This window comes from Stegodyphus dumicola, chromosome 2 (assembly GCF_044657685.1).
Source record: "Stegodyphus dumicola isolate Sdum_Otavi_A_Nest chromosome 2, ASM4465768v1".
Classification (NCBI taxonomy): Eukaryota; Metazoa; Arthropoda; class Arachnida; order Araneae; family Eresidae; genus Stegodyphus; species Stegodyphus dumicola.
The window spans coordinates 179,699,720-179,723,024 of record NC_140769.1 but is presented as its reverse complement, the minus strand read 5'-3'; the positions used below and the strand labels follow the sequence as shown (position 1 = coordinate 179,723,024).

The 23,305-nt window shown below is 33.3% G+C and overlaps 1 protein-coding gene across 2 annotated transcripts in view; it reads left to right on the top strand.

The window, feature by feature from the left end:
* LOC118206091 (uncharacterized) overlaps positions 1–23,305 on the top strand; it is a 167,196-nt gene that overhangs the window by 23,457 nt on the left and 120,434 nt on the right. For both annotated transcript variants that reach the window (XM_085811479.1, XM_085811480.1), the window contains exon 2: positions 6,889–7,021. In XM_085811479.1, the coding sequence (XP_085667605.1) occupies positions 6,893–7,021 (129 nt within the window). In that variant the 5' untranslated portion in view covers positions 6,889–6,892. The remainder of the gene's footprint in view (positions 1–6,888; positions 7,022–23,305) is intronic.

The window sequence follows — 23,305 nt, the reverse complement described above, 5'->3', positions numbered from 1 at the left end:
AGAACTAAATTATTTAAAAGCAATAGCTATTGACAGGGGCTTTTCACCCAACATTATTAATCAAGCAGTTAAAAAATTCTCATCTGAACACACTAAAAGCCACACTCTTATTTTAGGAGATTATAAAAATTCTGTTGTCATTCCCTTCTTTCCATCAATTAGCTATAAAGTTGCACATATTTTGCAGAAATTTAACTTTCGGGTTGTTTACTCTCCCATCAATAAAATTCCAACTTCTATACTCAAGGACCCCATTCTGGATATGAATTCCTGGGGTATTTATAGGATTCCTTGCCAGTGTGGTTTAATTTACATTGGCCAAACTAAGAGAGCCTTAAAATTTCGCGTCAAAGAACATGAGGCATATGTTAGAAAAAAGGAAACACAGAAGTCTTCTGTTGCTCAGCATTGTTGGTCCGAAAATCACACTTTCAATTTTTCTGCTGCCAAAATTATTCAAAAAACATCTTCCATTGGAGAACTGGATTTTCTAGAGGCATTTCACATTCATAAAAATCTTTCTGTTCTAGTTAACGATCCTAATTCCAATCCAAATTTGCCTTCGGCTTTTAGAGAAATTATGTTTTAGTTCTGGTTTCGCCAACAGATGGCGCCACTTGCTTATTCTTGTCCAGGCTTTCTTATCTTATCTAATCATTATTTCCTATCTTGTTCATTTGCGGTTTTGCAGCTGAAGATGATGGTTCGGTAAAACCATCGAAACTAGTCCTGTGAAAATTTTTTAAATATTCACTTCCCATAGTTAAAGGCACTATTCTTACAAAATTAGATTGTCCATATACAAGTACAGAAATTGCAGAAATGTATACATTACTCTTTAGAAAGCTGTTAGGATGTTTAGTTTTTGTAGCTAACAGGACATGGCCTGATATTACATATGCAGTGAATATCTTATCATAATTTCAGGAGAATCCTGGAATTAGGCATTGGGAAGCATTGTTGAAATTACTTGGTTATCTCAATAGTACTAAATTATATAAGTTAAACTTATCGAAGGCATTGGGAATAATTGTTGAAATTGCTTGGTTATCTCAATAGTACTAAATTATATAAGTTAAACGTATCGAAGATTAAACATCTAAATTTATATTGTTATTCAGATGCTGATTATGCAAGTAATAGAGATGACCGCGTGTCCATGGGAGGAATTATATTATATTTAGATGAAGTACCGGTAATCTGGAAAACTGTTAAACAAAAATGTATAAGTTTATCAACCATGGAAGCGGAGTATATCGCCTTATCTGAAGCAGCGAAGGAATTAATATGGACGAAAAATGTCTTACAAGATGAAATTTTAAAGTTTAATTTAAGAGAATGTAAACTATTTTGCGATAACAAGTTTGCCATTAATTTTTCTAGATCGCCAATAGAAAATCGGCGAACGAAGCACATAGACGTAAAATATCACTTTGTTAGAAGACTAGTAAATGATGGAGTGTTTGACCGTGAATTTATCACCAGTAAATTAAATACTGCCGACTTATTTACAAAAGAGCAACGACTGCTGTTAATTTAAGAAAATTTTGTTTAGATGTTTTCAGTGTTTAAAGACAATAAGTGTTTTCGTATAATAGAATTGAACTATGAACTTCTGTGTAAGTTTTGTTTTTGTCTTTGCATGAGGAAAAGAGGGCTGTTTGTTGGCTTTAGTTTTCCACATGCAAATTTTGATCGGAGGTCAATCGGCGGTAAGCTAACATGGTTGCCGCTGATTGGCCGATGATGCCAAGATCGCGGTTGGCTGAGTATTATATGTATGTATGCCGGTATCAGCGAATGTCTTGTTCTCTTGGTATTATGAGTTAGCATTATGCTAGTTTTCTTTCACTCAATGATTTTAAATGTAAAGGCTACAGTGTTAGCTTATTTTATTTAATTTATGGAATAAAGCATGAATTTTATTTAGATTAGTCTTAGCTTTATTTAAGGGAAGCAAAATATGCTTTGCCTTTATCATCACCACTGCCAACAAACGCGACACATGCACAGAAATTTTGTATCTTTGAGGTCCTAATTATAGATCATTCCGGATTATGGGTGTCCGAATTAATGACTTTTAACTGTACAGACAAAGTCTCCTTTCGAATAACAGGTAATTTGCACTTTTCTGAAATGTTCCGAATTATAAAACTTCTCATTGATCCATTGTCTAATAGAATACGAACTGGTTCTAAATTATTCTTATCAGAGAATGGACGTATCATCACAGCGCACGTTTGTAGCAATGCATTGCGGAAAATTTCGGCTTTTAATTGACTAATCTGAACGTCTTCTTTATTGGATGGAATTGTCGACACGACCTTGTTTTTTCTTTTCTGATTTGGTTTCAACTTGGAAACAAATAGACCTATTGTGTTTTTTATTATATATTTTGCACATTTTTCTTTTTTTACATTCCTTTCTTTTATGCTGAGGTTTCAGGCATAAAAAGCAAAGCTCTTGACTTTTCAAAATATTCCTTTTCTCATCCACTGTTTTAATTTCACAGCATTCAGAATCATAGAGTTCGTTGCAATATTCAATTACTCCTAACAACTGGAGCGATATATATGTTTTAGGCGAACTTTTTTCTAACCTTTTACTGTTCTTGTTGTTTATATTGACGTGCGGAGAGTGGAGACGATCGCTTAATTTATGCCTCCAATTATGGATCACTTCCGCTCTGTGTTTTCTTTTTTCCTCTACTCTCATTTAACTGCATAGCTCTTTTGCAGCTTTTGATTTCTTTACAAATAAATGCCATTAATTTGTTAACGTTCCATGTGTGGACGCTGTTTCTACTGCGAGTGTATTCTAACGTAACCTCTGATGGAATTAATTTTAACAATATTGGGCAAAGTAAATTACCATAAGTTTCTGATTTCACGTTCATTGACTTTAAGCATCTAATTTGAGTTTCATACTGATCATATAAATTCCTAAGATTTTCCATGTCGCTTACATTTCTAACAGGGGAAAGATTTAATTTGTTCATGTGAGCATTTATTACCAAATATTTTCTCCAAAACCTGTTAGTTAACAATTCTATAGCTGAATCGTAGTTCTCATTTGTAAGCGAAAGTCGAGAAATGGCATTATAAGCTACCGCACCTAGTAACGACTTTAAGTAACTGTACTTATTTACTTTCGATAATGAGCCATTGTTATGGATAGCTGCTTTGAATCGACTTCAAAATTCCTGCCAATTTCTAGAATCACGAAAAAATTTAGAGATTGTCAATTTTGGAAGGTGAAGAAAGTTATTACTTTTAATTTTAGAATCTCTGGCAGTTTCATTAGAAATGTTCATAATTTCCTTATCCAAATTTTCGAGTTTATTTAATTCCCTCAATTTTTTCCTTGCTCTAAATTGCCACAGTTGTATTTTTTCTTCATATTCTAGAGCAGATGAAACTTCAAGTTAAAATTCAGCCTCAAATCTGTTCTATTTGAGTGTTTAAATCACTCAGAGTTTTTGCTTTTTCGTTTAATATGTCTAAAGTTTCTTATATTATAGTTATATTAATGTCATCTTTGCTTAATTCTGTCTCAATTTTCTTTAGTATCTTGGACACTGTGGTCCTTAATACTTTGCGTTTAGATTTAAGCTTAGCGACAGGATCTTCCATAATTACACTTTAAAATAGAAAACTTATCCTACCTTTTGCATTCTTCGCACACTTGACAGCATGCTAATCCATACTTATGAATCCATATTTTCGAATATTAGCCAACTTCCCGGCATGTCGCACCAAAATATTTATGTACGCACTAATGTACAAAATCGAAGCGACGAACGGCGCTGCCTATGCATCTATTTACGAATCTAAATGCCACGTCTAAATTTTTATAAGTGGTGGTTCAGTTATGATTCTATGATCAAAATACTCAATCTAGTTTTAAAAAGGATTTATTAAAATACTAAACAAATTAATCTAATCTAGAATCAAATCTAATGTTACATCTCATGAGCAGCGTTCGAACTGCGCCATAACGAATCAAAAGTCAAGTTCTGACTGTTGCCATTCTGAGGCAGAGAAAAGTTTCTGATCAAACCGGAACATCGGCAGAGGAAAGTTTCTTGTCAAACTGAAACATATGGTGTAGAAAGAAGAATTTCCAATTCTGAAAGGTCATTCCTCTGTCTTTTTGTTAGTGAAACATTAAGGTAATCTACATCTTCTAAAAATGTTCTTTATTCTAACAACCTCTATATCATCAAATACATACTTCCTCATCGCACTGCTCGATCAATAATTGCTCCTTTTCCTGCTTGCTTCCTAAGAATGGCATCAATTTTGGGAGTTCTTGCTGCTTTTGCTGCTTACCTAAATTTACCAGTGAAATTTGTAACTAAATGAAGTGACTTAAATGAATCGGTTTAATCACTAATGGCAAATACCACATCCATCTTCCTCCTCCTTTATATTTATTTATTAATATGTCAATAAAATAGAAAAAACTTTATTAATGTGTATAGTCCATAAATAAAAATAACTCAGTTTGTCATTAACGTTTTTTCCAATTCACTTTAATTTCCTTTCAAATTCAAACTGTTCAACAAAAACTGGAGTCGACCTGTTTTTAGCGACTCCAGCTCCAACTACTTTTACCCCCAAATCTGCCTGATTCCAACTCCATGACTCCGACTCCAAAGCCCTGGGCTGAAATAAATGCCCTTGTATAGCAGTACATTTCCCTTCCTTGCTAATCTGCCTGTATATTCCATGCAGTTGGATTGACAAGACTATTATTAGCAGCTTACAAAAAATGCTAGAATTGAAATTTTTGATTTATCAAAAAGGATTTAAAAAAAAAAAAGATTTGTACCATGTTTTTCATTAATTATGTCAGAAAAATCTGTACAAGTGTTATTTTAAAGAATTTATCTCTAGCTTTCTCTGCTAGAAACAGGCTTGCTTGTTGCGTGGAATGTAGGCATACTATATTCCATGCACATTTAAGTCAAAATTGAACATCTGAAAAGATGTGAATAAATAAATTATTTACGTATGATAACCACATATTAGAATGTAATAAATAACAAAGAAATTGCAAAATGAGAATGTTGAACTATTAATCAATTAAACTGAAGAATCCACAAATTTCTCAATTTAAAATCCAACCTTTCAAGCTTATTAGTTTTTTCCCCCATATGTTTTTCCTGTATTCTTAACTAACTGCCGATTTGTTTTACTTTTTTAATTTAATGTTTAATTGTATTAATTGCTTGTACTCTTCATATATTCTTTAATGCTTCTACATAATTTTTCACCTCACTGTCTCTTTAAAATTTTGTATTCCTAATAGTGCTTCAGTTATTCTGAAACTCTTTAGGGATGGACTTGGTAATTCACTTAATGTTTGATTTTGGTCATTTTCTTATTAACAAAGTTATAAGAAATTCTTTGTTAGTGAATTGCAAAGTCAGAAATGCAGCTGATGGAATTGTATATATGCTGGCTCTGGTGAACCATGTACAAGTTCTCTATACATTTATTATATATGTATATACTATATGGTACACTACTTTTGGTTTTGTGTAATTCTTTACCCATGCCTCTATGTTATGCCTATATATGGCTATATATTATCGGAAAAATAACTGCACATAATTAATTTAAAGGTAACAATTAATCTAAGAACAAGAATAAATGTTTTGAAGAGAATGGTTTATTAGATTTATGTTTTATAGTCTTCTATAGTCTTCTGTAAAGTAACTTCTTATAGTCTTTTGTAAAAATACGATATAGTTATTACTATTATTGTATTTTTACAAATTTAAAACAAGTTTTTAGAAACAAAATCACAGACACTAATTGCGCAAAATTTCAGTTTTAGTTAACATGATAGCCATACTTGATGTATTGATGTAAATTTAGTATTTGATGTAAAATTATGCAATTAATACTTAAATCACTTTGTTAAAAAATATCGAATCTATTTCTTGTTTTCCATCATAAAAAGAAGGAAAAGTCAGTAATGTTGATTTTGTAACAACTTTCATTTTAGGATATTTCTTTCAGATTCCAAAACATAACAGTCCCATGTATTTTGAATAATATTGTGCTTAAACAACCTACTTTGATGCAGTCAACTCTTCTTGAATCATATCAAGATCATATGTCTCAATTCAGTGGTTTTATGTGTCATGTTGGCACATTCAAATTTTCTATGTCGTTTAAGCAAACATTAAAATCTTTTAAGTTTTGCAAATAACTTCTGTGTAATATATATTTTTTGTGGACATGCAGTCTTTTCTATAATGGCCAATTGCATTAAATTAAAACAGTAATGAAATTCCTTTTTGTTCAGTATCAATATAAACAAGTCAATTTTTTAGCATGAAAACCAAATACAGTCATTGTATTTTCAGTGAGATTGATAGCTCTTTTTTGCAGTTACAAGCTGTTGTTCCTTGTAATTTTAAAATATGTTAAATATTTTAGTATGTTTCTTCCCTTTTATTTATTTATGTGATTTTCTTCTTAACTAAATGGTATTGTATTTTAACAATAAGCAATTAGTTATCAATTTTATTAATAAATTCTTTTTGCAAATAATGGGATCTTGATTTTGCCAATAATAGCCACTGTATACTGAGCTATCAATCCCTTAATCCACATTAACCCCATTTAAAATTTCATAAACCCCAATGGGAACTGCTGATCTACATAGATTACACTCCAGCCATATTAATTCATTTAATTAATATATCTCTTTTGAGCAATACATCATAAATTACAAAATTAAAGTGACTGTTTTACAGCTAAAATTGTTATATATGAATGTGAATGTCAGTCACTTTATGCTGTTCACAAATCTTATTTGTGCAAAAAGTGAAACTGATACTCTTTATTAATTGTTTGTTATATTTATTTTCAGGGTAATGGACAAGTATCGATGTCCTTCACCTCCTTGCAATTTGGCAGCCAAGCTTGGTAAAATAACTTTGAAAAAAAGTGAACCAGAACAACCATTTCTATTTCCATATGCTTTCTTTCCGTATTTTCAAGAGGTATTATATTTGTGTGTATATATATATATTCACTTGTGATTTCTTAAATTGTAGTATATTTAAAATTCTCTCATTTTTCCCCTCAGTGTGGCTATATGATTTCAGTCAATAATGAGCAGTAGAGTAGCATTAAAATCTTTATTGGAACACATAACTAGCGTGAGTAACTCACTCACCTATCATCTTAATAAAAATCACTCATATAAACATTTTATACCTAAAACTTAATTCTCAATAAAACAGGTATCTCAATCTATTCATTGTTGGGGGTGCTAGAAGAAAGCCTTAATGTCATCTTGAACTTAATTTGATGAAAATGTCTGAAATTTCCATATCATTTATATATATATACAGTCAAAAAAAAGTCTTAATCTGGACTCGTTGGGACTTCGGCGATTCCATATTATCGATTTTCCCGGATTATAGATCATCAGTTTATATCTGGTAAGATGGCATGGAGAAATTATAAAATTAAAAATATGCAATCTAATTTATGAAATAAAGAGCAATTATGATCTAAAGGGTATCAAAATTCACAAAAAAAAAAAAAAAAAAAAAGCTTATTTGTTTACTTTATTAAACATCTCTTTAAATGTGCGCATGCGTAAAGCATACATTACGCATAGTCGAAATTATAAAATTGCAACCAGAAAACTATTTGATGTGTATTCGTGATATTTAGAATGACGAGGAATTTGATTTAAATCTTACCAAAGGCGGAGTACATCGAGATGAAATACTACATTTAGTAAGGAGTTATAAGCCGAATAAAATAAAAACATCTGCCCTGAAGATAAGGATAGTGCTGACAGATCAACTTCCAGTCCACTGCACGCTGCGATCCCACCCCCCGCAGAGCATCGTGAAATTGATAAACATATTTCGGAATGGTTAGAGAATCAAAGGATATGCCTTTATCCATTTTTTGCAACAATTCCACTTTTTGTTTGATAGACATCGAAACATGCTTTCGCTTTGTAGATCCTTTGGTAGCTCCAGGATCGGAAATTCTTTTTGACATAATCGAAAACTCAAGCTTACTTTTATAAAATTGCTCTAACAGTCTGCAAAAAATAATATCTTCATTAACAACTTAGAACAATAAAGAAATACAGTCAAAAGCCGCTAATCCGGACTCGTTGGGACTTCGATTCCGGATTATAGATCATCAGTTTAAATCTCGTAAGATGGCAAGCAGAAATTCTAAAATTAAAAATATGAAACCGTAATTTATGAAATAAAGAACAATTATGATCTAAAGGGTATCAAAATTTACAAAAAAAAAAAAAAAAAAAAAAAAAAAAGCTTAATATTTATTTGTTTACTTTATTAAACATTTCTTTCAATGTAAGTTGTTTAAGTTGCTTCGTTTTATGTGATAATACTTTCTCTTTAATTCTATAAACAGACATAATTTCTTGTTCAGTTACAAAGTTCTGCTGTTCATGTCCCGTAATTGCTCGACTAACTTGTCAATCAAAATTTTTTCGTTGTCACTAACCTTTCTGTCACCTTCTTCGTGTCTTTATCCATTTATTGCAGCAATTCCACTTTTTGTATGATGGACATCGAAACATACTTTCGTTTTGTAGATCCTTTGGGAGCTCCAGCATCGGAAATTCTATTTGACATAATCGAAAGTTAAAGTTTACTTTTATAAACTTGCTTTTACAGTCTGCAAAAAATAATAAGCCGGATCCAATTCGAAAATTAAGGAACAACGCAATCCTCAACATTAACTGAAATAGATAATTAGATTATTTTAGCTTATACCGTCCGTTATACATTAAACGCGCACGCGAAAACGTATTCTGCGCTTGCGCACATGCATATGAGCAGTCGTAAAGATCTTACGTGCACGCATAAATGCCTATGCGCATGTGTCAATGCGGCGCATGCGCAGAAAGTTTTTAGCTTTGAGGTCCGGATTATGGGTGTCCGAATCAACGACTTTTGACTGTATTAATATTTCTTAAATATATTTTGAGCACAAATTGCATAATAACAACACCTTTGCAATCAGAAGTTTCTTAAAGAGAATGGTTTTTGTATACATACACATATATGATGAAAAATTAGAAATAATTTCAACACTAATTATTTAAAATGTAATACAGTATGACCGAATATAAGAATTAAATTCAATCCTTAGCATTAATTATATGTAAGCTTAAGTAATGAGGGTTTAATTTAATAGCAATAGAATATACTTTCAAAAATTCCACGTAAGCAGTATCAAAATTCACAGAATTCTAATCATATATTACTCTTTACACATTCCTATAAAAATAATATTTTTTATTTACCAAACTAGTTTTATTGAGCTGCCAACATCATTAATCTTTCACTCTTAAAATAATGAACATGAAAGCAGATTAATATGACACAAATTCTAAATAAGAGTTATTATAAATAAAAAGGAAAATAGCAATATATTTTGCAATAACAGACACCGCTTATCTCAATAAATTAATCATTACGATAAACATACTCTAATTCAGGTATGAATCATGCTTAAGAATCAAGTGATATCTTTTGTTCAAGGACAAATCTTTATTTGGCAACAATCTCTCAGATGGAATGAAATACGTAACACTTACAAAAGCAAGTTTTGTTTTCAGTTATATTATAACCATTTAACAAACAAGAATCAAGCTTTAAACACTTATAAACAGTATCAATGCAAATATAAAATCATTTCTACAAATTTTAATAACATTAACAAGAAACTACTTTTGCTCTTTTTCTTTAAAAAAAAAAACACGGATGTACCATATAATTAAAGATACATATTTATTTTCTCATAACTGAAATATCACGGGTTGTGATAATATTTAACACCTTCTAACTTCCGAAATGATCAAAATACAATCTCAGTTAAGTATTGTTTTGGTTAATACTTAAATATTTATAAAATAAAACAGACTTTCACTCTATGTTAAATCATCACAATGAATGAAATTTTACACAAAATAAATCTCCTACCTACAGTGTAACTGCTTCACACTAAAACCAAGGACTTTGGATTAATCCTTCATATTTCGAAACGGATATTCAAAATTGTTCATATCACCAGAAAAGCTAGAAGAAAAAATTGAGCTCGAGTTTCGGTAAAGAGTACGACTTTTATTTTAGAATAATTTTAAATTTTCGAGGCCCATCATTGGGCAGCCATTTTCTTTTATGTAGCGTTGTGACCAAGGCTAGCTGTAAAGTTGTTAAACAAAACTGGTAAAATTTAAACCAGACAAACTTTTAACATTTAACAAAAGGAATTTAATTAAACACAAACACTACATAAAGAAAGTTACATGACAAAACTAACAAGAAGTAACACAAAGAAATATTACTCAAAATGAAAATAAAATGTTCATGTTCATAGTCCTGTGCCGAAACTCAAACTAAATACTTTGAGCGTAGGTGTTTTGAATAGTGTCTGATAAGGTGGCGCTGCAGTATATAAGGCTGTTTGCTAGCATTCATTACACGAGGAATTTGATTTAAATCATATCAAAGACGGAGTACATCAAGATGAAATGCCACATTTAGTAAGGAATTATAAGCCGAATAAAATAATCGTGAAATTGATAAACATATTTCGGGATGGTTAGAGAATCAAAGGATATGCTTTTATCCATCTTTTGCAGCAATTCCACTTTTTTTTTGATGGACATTGAAACATGCTTTCGCTTTGTAGATCTTTTGGTAGCTCCAGGATAGGAAATTCTTTTTGACATAATCGAAAAAAATTGCTCTAACAGTCTGCAGAAAATAATAAGCCGGATTCAATTAGAAGATTAAGGAATAACGCAATCTGCAACACTATCTGAAATAGATAATTTTAGCTTAGCTTATACCATCCGTTATACATTAAACACGCATGCGTAAATAAATGTATTATGCACATGCGTAAACGTATATGCACATGCTTAAAGGTATTATGTGCATTCGTAAACGCATTATGTGTTCATGCATGCGCAGAAAGTTTATAGCTTTGAGGTCCGGATTATAGATCATTCCAGATTATGGACGTCCGGATTAAAGACTTTTGACTGTAGTAATATATTGGAATTATATTTAAAAAATAACATTAAAATAAAAGTTTTTTATTTTTCGGTGTCATGTTATAAAGTTTCGTTTTGGCAACTTATTGTACTATATTTTGAATCTGAAAAATAAACAAGGTATAATGCTATAAAGCATAATTTACGAAACATCTCTTTGCAAAAACAAAATTAACTATGTACTTAATTAAAAATATCTTGTTTAAAATTTTTTCTTAGCAAGCATATTTCTCATGTAATTGTCTCAGAATATTCAAAATTCTCAGAGTATGCATCAGTTTTCTGTATAAAATTAATTTTACACTTCCCCCCTTTTTTTTCCAAAATATTTCTGGCTTTTTGCTGTTACAGAATTGGTTGGGATAATTTTTCTGTAGTATTTTTCACATTGCAGCTTGGAAAATTTAGAAAGATTTGAAGGCAAGATTTATAGACCCACAATTCTAGAAAATTCGATAAATATGTGACAAAATGAAAAATGTCTTCATGGTATCAACACGTAATGGATGTATTTTACAAAAAGATTGCGATGAATTTCTTAGTTTTTGAAGAACGTTTGGAAGAACAATGAAGACATAATATTTGAATGTTTTACTCCTGATACTAGAATCTTTTTCTTAACATGTTTATCTTCCCTTTATTTTCTTTACTTTTCACTAGACACAAGCATGGAAAATATCAGAAATGCTTTTAATCTTATCACTTGGGCAGGCATTATAGAAAGAAGTTTTTTTATTAATAAAAAATTGAAAATTTACAACTTAAAATATCCATTTAATATGTCTTAATGCATCATACGCAGAGCTGGCACTAGGCATTTTCCCATCTGATGCAATCTCTGTGGTTCCTAAATTCGACTGCATAGTGCCTTTCTAAATTCTGCTTCCAATGCCTGTCTAAATTCTAAAAGTTTTGCCATTTCTAGATTTTGTTGTTTGGTGTGTCACTAAATTCTAAAAATTCTGCCACACCAACTCTGTAACTGGCCTTTACAATATACACTGGTTATCATAAATTAAGAAAAAATCACAAAAGTCACGATTACTGAAAAAGTTACATGTAGACTAACATGAAACTTACCCACAATATACAACACGTAGTAAGGTATCAAATAACATAAAAAGAAATTACCAGACAATTATGGTAGTATAGAAATTAGCACAGGTATAAAATGAACAAATCGAAGATGTCAGTTTGCTATAGTAAAAGTACCTTCAATATGAAATACAATCGCCTCTAGAAGCAATACAGCACATTCAGCGATGTGTGATGTTTTCAATTATGCGGTGTATCAGTTCCATAGGAAGCGAGAGCAAAGCAGTTGCAAGCGCGGCAAAGGTCTAAGAGGGCGGATTGAGAGCAGCTAGACGTCTCCCTAAAGCATCCCAAACGTGCTCGATAGGATTCAAGTCCGGGGATTGAGCTGGCCACTTAATGCGCATAATCATTTCCTGTTGAAGATAATCATATATGATGCGAGCCCTGTGTGGTTTTGCATTGTTGTCCTGTAACAGGAAAGCATCACCTATTGCTCCGGCATATGGGCGCACATAAGCATCAAGGATGTCATCTCTATAAACATGAGTATTCACAGTTCCCCTTGGAAAAACATGGAGGTCTGTGCGTCCACCCAAAGAGGAGCCACCCCCAACACAGACACTGCCTCTTCCATATGCATCTCATATCAAATAATGCCTACTATCGCATTCTAGACTACACTGGTGTGCAAAAATTAAGGACGAGACGGTTTTTTCAATATAACTTTGTACAAATGCTTTCCAAATCAACACATTTAATACCGTAAGATCTCCAATACATAAGGACATGAGTAATGTAAGCAACACTTACTAAAAGAGAAATCAGAGGGATAAAAAGAAGCTTTTTTGAAAAAGTAGCACAGAGCGCAATGCGACTGAAGGCCGAAACATCCCTGTGATGGGTGTCCAGCAAGAAACATCCGGTCTTTAATAGGGGATATGATCTCCCCTGACTGCTAGGCAGGTTTCACAGCGTCTGCCTATGCTGAGAATGAAGGTGTCAATGAGTTGTTGAGGCATTGCTGCCCATTCGTCTTGCAGCGCCAATCGAAGCTCCGAAATCGTTACTGGTGGTAAGGTAAGAGCTGCCAAGCGTCTGCCTAGAAAATTCCATACATGCTCGATGGGATTGAGATCCCGAGATTGTGCCGGCCAATCCATACGTTCAATATCCTCACTCTCTAAGAGCTGTTTGGCAGCTACTGTGCGATGACATGGTGCATTGTCGTCCATGAAAAGGAATTGCGGACCCATAGCGCCTCTAAAAAGACGCACATATGGAAGAAGAATCTCGTTACAATAACGGGCCTCGTTGACTGAACCTGCGTCGAAGATGTGGGTCTGTACGACTACCAAGCATGATGCCTCCCCAAACGAGAACAATGCCACCTCCATACCTGTCCCTTTCAATGATGATCGAGGGATGATTGCGGCTTCCCCGCTCTCTCCAGATGAGTATGCGATGAGAATTGCTACTCAGACTGAATCTGCTCTCATCTGTAAAGAGTACTCGTCCCCATTCATTGTCTCTTCAATTCCGGTGTTCCTGGCACCACAGAGAACGCCTTCTCCGATGGGCAGGCATTAGAGGTACACACCTTACAGGGCGTCGTGCAAACAGACCACCACCGTGCAGTCTTCTGGCAACGGTAAAACGCAATATCGGTCGTCCAGTCGCCTGTGTCGTGTGTCTAGCAATTTCTCCCGCTGTCTGCCGCCTGTTTCTTCTGGCGTGTAAGGCAATATACCGGTCATCTGCGGGTGTGGTTCCTCGTGGACGACCACTACTAAACCCCCGGATAGCTGTTCCTGTAATTTGAAATTATCTCCAAAGTCGTGAAACGATGCTATGAGCAATTCCGAACTCTGCAGCCACACTTGTCACACTACGGCCTTTCTCCAACTTCCTAATGATTCGACCTCGGGTAAAAGCATCCAGATGTCGTCTAACAGATTGATTTTTCGCCATTTCTCGCTGAGGCAGCAACTCGGTGTGATTTTAACTGCTATACGGCGTGCAGTCTCTTTGCCAGAAATACTGAGCTTACACCGACAACATGCTTTATACTAGTCAGACACTCCCCTATTATGTCTACCTGCATATCTGTGCATGTGCTACCGTACATCACCTTACTTAATCTCCTGATTGGTCTTTCTGTCCGCTCTGCCTCTTCGTTCAGCTGATATGCTAATTTTTCGACTTTGTCCTTAATTTTTGCACACTAGTGTAAACCTGGACTAATCCGTAAAGAGAACAGCCCTCCATTGATCAGGCGTCCAGTGGACATGTTGTCAAACCCACTGAAAAGGGTACCTCCTATGGCGTGACTTGAATGGCACGCAAATGGTTGTTCGCCTCGCATACGTACCACCTTCGTGAAGCTTTCTACGCACAGTTGACGTTGACACCAACCTTCCGGTGGCTGCAGCAAGGGAGGATCTAAGAAGAGTCGGAGTAGTGGTTCTATTCTGGAGTGCACATAATGTCAAATATCGATCATCGGTGCTCGTCGTAGCAGTAGGCCATTCCTTGGCTGAACCTCCTAGGTGCCGAATCTGTGATTTAAAATTGCCTCCAAAGTCTATGAACCACAGAAGGACTCACATTTAGCCATCTGGCCACTTCTGTTTGACTTTGTCCTGCCTCTAGTCTCTCAATGGCTTTCTATTGTAGTTCTGTAGGCAAATGTTGGCTGGAGATCATCGTTACAGATTGGCTATCTCAGATTTCTGATGTCATTATCACAGTGAAATGTGTGGGCTTGCTCTCAAACATGTACTTTTATGCTCCTCGCAGATGACGTATTCAGAGTGTAGCGCCACTAATTTGCATATTGGAGTTTTACTCAGCTACTCTTACCTGGCAACATATTCAAATTTTACAGGTTTGGCTTATTTTTGAGGGAGTTATCGCTATTTTTGTGATTTTTCCTCAATTTATGATAACCAGTGTATATTTCATATTTCTTCTGAAATCCATATTAAAGAAATTAAATTAGTCACTTTTTCTATACATTCTAAATGCACTGAGTGTTTTTTTTTTTTTTTTTTCCAGAAAAACAGAAATCCTTAATTAAATCTAAAAATTCTAAAATGAAAAGGAAGCATTCTCAAGAAAGAAACTGAATACATAAAGAAAATTATTCTTCAAAGATATGTGCAGTTATTACAGTCAGAAGTCATTAATCCGGACTCGTCGGGACTTCGGCGATTCCGGATTATAGATCATCAGTTTAAATCTGGTAAGATGGCATGCAGAAATTACAAAATTAAAAATGTGAAACCGTAATTTATGAAATAAAGAACAATTATGATCTAAAGGGTATCAAAATTTACAAAAAGAAAAAGCTTAATATTTATTTGTTTACTTTATTAAACATTTCCTTCAATGTAAGTTGCTTCGTTTCATGTGATAATACTTTCTCTTTAATTCTATTAAACAGACATAATTTCTTGTTTAGTTACAAAGTTCCGCTGTTCAAGTCCTATAATTGCTGTGTTGAGAATACGGACTAATTTGTCAATCGAAATGTTTTCGTTTTCAATAACCTCTGGGTCACTTTCTTCACTATCTGAAGTGAATTATAATGACGAACTTGATTTAAATCATATCAAAGACTGAGTATATCGAGATGAAATACTACACTTAGTAGAGATGAAATACTACACTTAGTACGGAATTATAAACCAAATAAAATAAAAACATCTGCTCTGAAGATAAGGATAGTGCTGACAGATCAACTTCCAATCTGCAGCGTGAAATTGATAAACAGATTTGGATTTCAAAACATACTTTCGCTTTGTAGATACAAATTACATATTAGTAAATATATATCGGAAATTCTATTTGACATAATCTTTCTAATCTATCATAATCTAATAATGACGTTTCTGCCCCCCCTCTGCTGTGAAATTGATAAACAGATTTCGGATTTCAAAACATACTTTCGCTTTGTAGTAAATATGTATTGGAAATTCTATTTGACATAATCGAAAGTTCAAGCTTACTTTTATAAAATTGCTCTAACAGTCTGCAAAAAATAATAAGCCGGATCCAATTCGAAGATTAAGGAACAACGCAATCTGCAACATTAACTGAATTAGATAACTTTAGCTTAGTGTATAACTCCGTTACACATTAAACGCGCATGCGCACAAACATATTCACAGCTGTAAGGGTCTTATGCGCTCTCGTAAACGCCTGTGCGCATGCGTGAACGCGACGCATGCGCAGAAAGTTTGTAGCTTTGAGGTCCGGATTATGGGTGTCCAAATTAACGACTTTTGACTGTATTATGTAAATTACCCAATTGTTTATGATTTCAGCCTTTACTATAATTTTCCATTTCTGTTTCCTCATATGATAGAGTTACTGAGCCAGATTAAATTAAAATTAAGTTGTATAATTTTTGACCACTAGTGTACATTTTTAGTTTGAATTTGACTGTTCTTGTTTAATTACGTCACCGTGAGATGTAATTCACTTTGTTAGCTTCAGAACATGCCTTAATGTTTGTTCTCAATTTCTTTTTAAATAAGAGGCTTATTTAAACTTTTGTCTGATATTGTAGTTACTTTCAGACAAAGTGATAATTTGCTTCACATGTATTAGGGGTTTTGGACTATTTAACTTTTACCAGATCAAGTAAACCCTTTTAGGTACATTGTGGAGAGATTGACAAGTTAGGAGATAAAGCACGCAGAAACTAGCGAGAGCATTGGTTTGCATATTGAGACAAATCTTTAATTATTGTTAAAAAGATGCTTAAAGAGAAGGAAATCGGTATAAACTAGCCAAAATGTTTGGGAAGGCTTCACATTAAAATGACGGATAAATATTTTGTTGAGTGTTGTTAAAAACATAAATGTTTTGTAGCTTTTAATGTGTAATTATTCTAATATCCTTTAAGAATCAGTGTCATAAATTACATGTATTTTAAACTGTGAAATTTTGTAGATTTTGATTTTAATAGACTGTTAAAAAATAAAATTTAATAGTGGCCATGTAAATCCATAATGACTAAGGTTACCTATTTACCTAATTTAATTATTTATAACTACTGCTTACATCTCTACATATTAAAGCGAGTTATTGCCCTTCATTAATACTCACTGTGCTCACAAGATAAAACACAAAAATGTAGAAATTCAAGTAAAACTTATTCGTTGCATCTAGTGAGACTTGAAATAATACGAAACAACTTATCACCCCTGGTGCTTTAATGGCTTATTGGAACCTGAAAGTATATAAACTGGGTTACAATCCCTGGAACACAAAGCTATGACACTAACTGCATCAAACAGAGCCTGACTAACTTTCAACACTTGCCAACTGTGCCTACATCAGGCCTTTCAGGTTTATGAACTGGGTTACAACCCCTGGAACTCTACACAAAGCTATGACATTAACTGCATCAAACAGAGCCTGACTAACTTTCAACACTTGCCAATCGTGCCTACATGAGGCCTTTCAGGTTTGTTCTAATCAGCAGGTCTCTCTCTAGACAAGCAGCAGCAGTGATAACATTCAATCTTTTGGTTATGAATGATGTTGATTATGATCATGCTTCTCATTTTAACCTATGCCGTTTGACATAAAATCTACCTGCTATTTACTAAAACTCTAGACCAGCGGTTCTCAAGCTTTTGACTAACGTGTACCATCTAAACAAATATTGAAAACCTTTAGTACCACCACTACAAAGTACTGCTACTACCACCACTACAAATTACTGCTACTACCACCACTCTTGAACAAAGCTCAGGTCGCATAAATTTACGACTGTTAGAGAAAAAACTCAATCAGGATGTTGGTGCTTTAATTTTTGAAATAAATAGTTAAAAATACTTTGCTTCTTTGTATACCATCTGTTTTTTTTTTCTTGCGTACCACCGGTTGAGAACCTTTGCTCTAGGCTGACCAAGTATGTGACAAAATGAGACATAAAAAAACATCAACATAAAGCTAACTATTAGTAAAACGTAAATGTCGCATATCTTCTTTCAAATATGTCCAACCCATTATAAGTGTAAAATATTTAATGCTACTAGTTTACCAAGATATTACTTGGTAAACTGCATGAAGTTTATTTTATTCTCAAACTTATTAATACTTATATTCATTAATTCATGTTTAGTAATAATGTATACTACTTAGGGATCTATTTTATTTTTAGTATGGTATTACAAAAGTGAAATTTAGGCATAGAAAAATATTTTTAATTGAATTTATTCAGTTCCCATTTGCTCATAGGTCCTTAATTTTTTTTCATTAATGGTCCTTAAAAGTACTTAATTTCCGTGTACAGAAATGTGTACGAACCCTGTAAAATCGAATATCTTTGCCATTCTCTCGTTGCTCAAAGGAATGTATTTACAAAGATATCTTCACAGTTAGATAACTGTGTTGAAGTTAGTTTGGGAATTGCAACCTTAATTGCTAGAAGTGGCTGCCCATTTACTGATGGCGATTTTGGAGGCGATTGTATATTGTTGGCATCCGAGAATGTATGCCCTGAAGTTACACAGAAATATAAAAATGTGAGTCTCAGCAGAATGGCAATTCAACGAAGATTTGAAAATTTATCTGATGATGTTACTGAACAATTACAGAATGCTGCTGCCAAATTTTCAGTACTTTTCTCTAGCAGCTGGATGAGTCAACAGATATTACTTCAACAGCTCGGTTTCATTTGTTTGTCAGAGGAATTTCTGAAAATTTTGAGGTAACTGAAAAACTTGTCGGAATGATTTTAATGAAGGGGTGAACAACTGGAACTGATATTTTATCCTGAGTTTTAAATTTGTGTTCCGCACATAATTTTGATATTAACAAACTTGTTAGTATCACTACCGATGGAGCTCCAGCCATGATTGGAATTCAGAATGGCATGGTCATTCTCCTGGGAAACCATTTGGATGATAGAGGAAAAGATTTGCTTGGGTATCATTGTATCATACACCAAGAACAGCTGTGTGCGAAAAAACTAAGATTTGACCACCGAATGAAATCACTTTAGTGAGCAATACAATCAGTTTTATTCGCTCACATGGTTTAAACCACAGGCAATTTAAGGAAATCCTAGAACACCCAGATGCACCACGTAGTGATCTTGTGTATTACTCTGGAGTTAGATGGTTGAGCCATGGAGAGGCTTTGAAAAGGTTTGCTGATTTGATTGATGAAATAATACCATTCATTGAAGGAAAGGGCAAGCAAACTAGGATTTTAAAGGAACCATCTTTCAAGTGTGACTTGGCATTTTTAGTGGATGTGACAGCCCATCTGAATGACCTAAACAAAAAATTGATGGGGAAAACCAATTCATCAATCACCTGGCGAATGAAATACAGTAGAAGTCCAGAAATTTGCAAAGCTTGGGACCAGCGGTTTGTCGATTTTACGGATTTCAGAACCGAAAAGATAAATCATAATTTTCAGACTAAAAGTGCAAAATAAATAAGGCGTATTAGATGCATTTAATTAAATTATTATATACGTTATTGCAATAACTTATTATATGTATTAAATTATTATTACATATATAAATTGATTATATTATTAATTGTATTATATATATACACAGTATCAAGGTTTGCCGATTTCGCCTTATGCAAAGATTTCTAGCTTCGGATTCCAGTGTTAGAATCTAAAAATTCCAGTGTTAGAATCTAAAATTTCAACAGCTTTTCTTTATTTTTCCGTATATCATACACAATTGTGTCACAATTTCATACGATTGTGCTATAAACTGAGGAGTAGCACCTGTCTCCATCTTTGCAGAATTTGTACTTTTTGCATAACCATCAATGCAACGTGTTTACGTTTTTCAACGTTGCAAGCAGTAAAATTATGAGTGCGTTTCTTATCTGTTATTGCATTAAAAAGGACTGAAATTAAAAATATTCTTAATTTATCCACAAAATATGCGGATTAAAAAAAAGGCAGCACTAAATAATCTCATGAAATAACAAAGCTCAGAAAATACAACAGCATGAATCGTGAACTTTAAAGAAGAGTGAATCGTCTGCACCTAGATGCAGATTAGAGGGGAAGAACTTTTATCATAATGTCAATAATTTGGTATTTCTGTTATGACTCATTATTATTCGGTAATATGATGTCATTATTCGGTAAGTATTTTTTCTTTGAAATTTCATACTCAATGTTGGGATTTCTGGAACCAATAAACTGAATGTTTATATTTTGAGAGGCAATGTGAATTTCAGGAATTGGAGGATTTCAGGTCGGCGGAATTTCGGTATTTGACTGTATCTGCTTTCAAGTTAAAGCAGCTTGGCTGTCAAAATTCTGTCAATTTTCCTTACCTGAAGAAACTCGAAGAAAATTTTCCTGATGAACAACTGGATTATTCAAATCAAATAAAGATTATTTATTATTTCTTTTGAAAAGCTATTTGCAGACTTTGAGTTGCATAAGGGTAAATTTAAACTATTCAGGGATCCATTTTCTGTTGTGAAAGAAGCTGCAGAAGATTTTCAAATAGAACTTATCGATTTACAAAATTCTGACTTATGCAAATCCAGATTCTGTGATTTAGATATTCTGGACTTTTATAGAACTCTACCTGCCGAATTTTTGTGCTTAAAAAATAATGCAAGCAGATGTGCTAGCATGTTTGGTAGTACTTATATATGTGAACAAACATTTTCTCTTATGAATCTAAAGAAGTCAAAATTAAGAAATAAACTGACAGATCAGCACGTGCAATCTATCGTAAGAATATCTGCAACTAACTTTTAACCAAACATATAAAAAATTGTTGATAAAATTTAGACTCAAACTTCAAACTAATGTATTTAACTATGGCTAATGTGTACACATTTTTATTAAAATATTTATATACAAGTATTAAATTATCATGCATGAGCATAAGCTGTATTTTTTTCAAGTTGAACTGGGTGTTTTGGCCCCAGTAGCACATGCAAGGGAAACTCCATCCCTTTTTGCTTACATAATAGTCTCCAAATCAATTTAAATTTGATATGGTACATGTCTGAATTGCAAATTAAATGACTTATTAGATTGAGACCCCCCCCCAAATTTTTTCTTACATATTCTATTGGCACTCAACAACCAAGTCGTTTCTGTTAGTGGCCCTTCTGCTAAAAAGGTTGTGCATCCCTATTGTATGTTGTATAACATCAAATTAACCAATCAAAGATTAGCTCTACTTATACTTCAGACTTGGTATAAGTACTTTTGGCACAATAAATTACATCATTCTTCCCTTCCCTCACTGCTGCTCTGTTTACATAGCGTCGCTTTACCTTTGCTTAACTAATTATGTCATTTCTTATTAGAAACCAATGTACATAGAAATTTTATCATATATATTATGTTTATGACTGAATAAGTGTCTACTCAAGTAATTCAATACGTGTGAAAATAGACTGGTGATTTTTTGAAATTGTTTTGTTGCCTTCATTTGTATGCCTTAACCACAGCCATGACGGACATTGAAAGCTGTTAAGAGTTCCAGAGTTCGACCAGTGGCGTAAATAAGGGTATGCAAGGAATGCTGTCGCATAGGGGCCCGAAGGCTTAGGGGGCCCTTAAATATCCTGCTGAACTACATTTACATGTTTAAACTTAAAAGATGGATTCCATTACATATATATATAGAAGGTTTAATTCATTTTCCCTTGATGAGTTCGGAATTAGAATTTCAATAAAAGAAGATTAATTATTATTTTTATATTTTTATCTTGTATTTTTTTCCCCTTTTGCTTTTCATTTTTATTTTTAGAATTTGTACTACTATGAATTCTTATTTTAATTTTGATATATTTTGATTTTGTGTTAAACCCCTTTTACACGATTGTTAATATTAATATAGTTGAGAATAGCCTTGATTTGACTTCAATTTACTTTTAACTTTAGAATCTTTAAGTATATGTAGATAATAGAATTCGTTTTCTTTTAAGTTTTTAAGGGCCCCCTACCTATATGGTGCGGTAACACAATTCTTTGTATGACGCAAATAGAAGGCCCTTGGAAGCACCTGAAACAGCTAAATTCAAGTGTTTGCAAAAGTTAAAATTCCAGCATTCGACTATGAAATAATAACTTCATGACCTACCCCAGTTTAGGGATAGCAGTGAGCAGAAAATAGGAAAAGTTTCATTCTATTGATTAGTCTCAAACCTGAAAATTATTAAAGACGACCCCCTAAAGGAAAGGTTTCTCCTTTTGCAATCCCAAATCAAAAAGCAATGGAAGTGGAAATTAATTGTAACTATTTATTATAAAGTACTTATTTTATATATTAATTTGTTTATTTATAATTCGCATTATGATCGAATAATCAGTAGACATATTTTCTAAGTATAGATCAAAGAAGTCACTAAACAGGATTCTGGTACTTTGGAATGAACTTTGCAAGAGAGAAATCGTGGTATATTATTTGCAGTTCGTAATTTTCATAATAAGTCATTCCGGTAGCGTTTAATTTTGTTCATAAATTGAATCTCTTACTAGCTTTTCCATCAAACGCAAGTCCAAAAGTCAGTCCTAATATTCAATTTGAAATTGAATTTATTAATGTGAGTGATTCTTAGAATTTAATATAACATGTATTTCGTTGGTTCGCTATAAACTGCGTATAACGTTTCAAATTGTTGCCACCAAATAACCTCACCCTGTATTATTTTTAAAGAAATTAAATAAGGAAGAATCTGCATGTTTGAATGTATAGTTCTTACAATGTAAAAAACGATGGTACTTGCAACCTGTGCAGTCGCACCAAGGGGCAAGGTAAGAGACAGAAACATTTTGTATTTAGAAGCACAATTGAAATTACAAAACGGCAAAGTTAAAGGCAGATCGATTTTTTTCTCTCTTTTTTACGCTAATAAGCTGGAGGGGTGAGGAATCATTCGTAAGTATTAATTGCTAACTCAAGAATACATGCTTTTCTTTCTTAAGGACACAAAATCATTGACATAAGTTGAGCAGTTGTGTCATGAAAGGACTTTGCCCCACCCCCATGTCGAAATGCGGTTCTAGTCCAGGAAATGGAAAGAATTTATGGCACCACATTTGGAAAGGAGAGATTTCCCGTTCGGCTTAGGGATCTTTGAATGAATTCAAGGTCCGAAAAAAGGGGGGAGTTTTACGACAGGCTACGAACACACAGATACTTAAACATCAAGGGACCAAA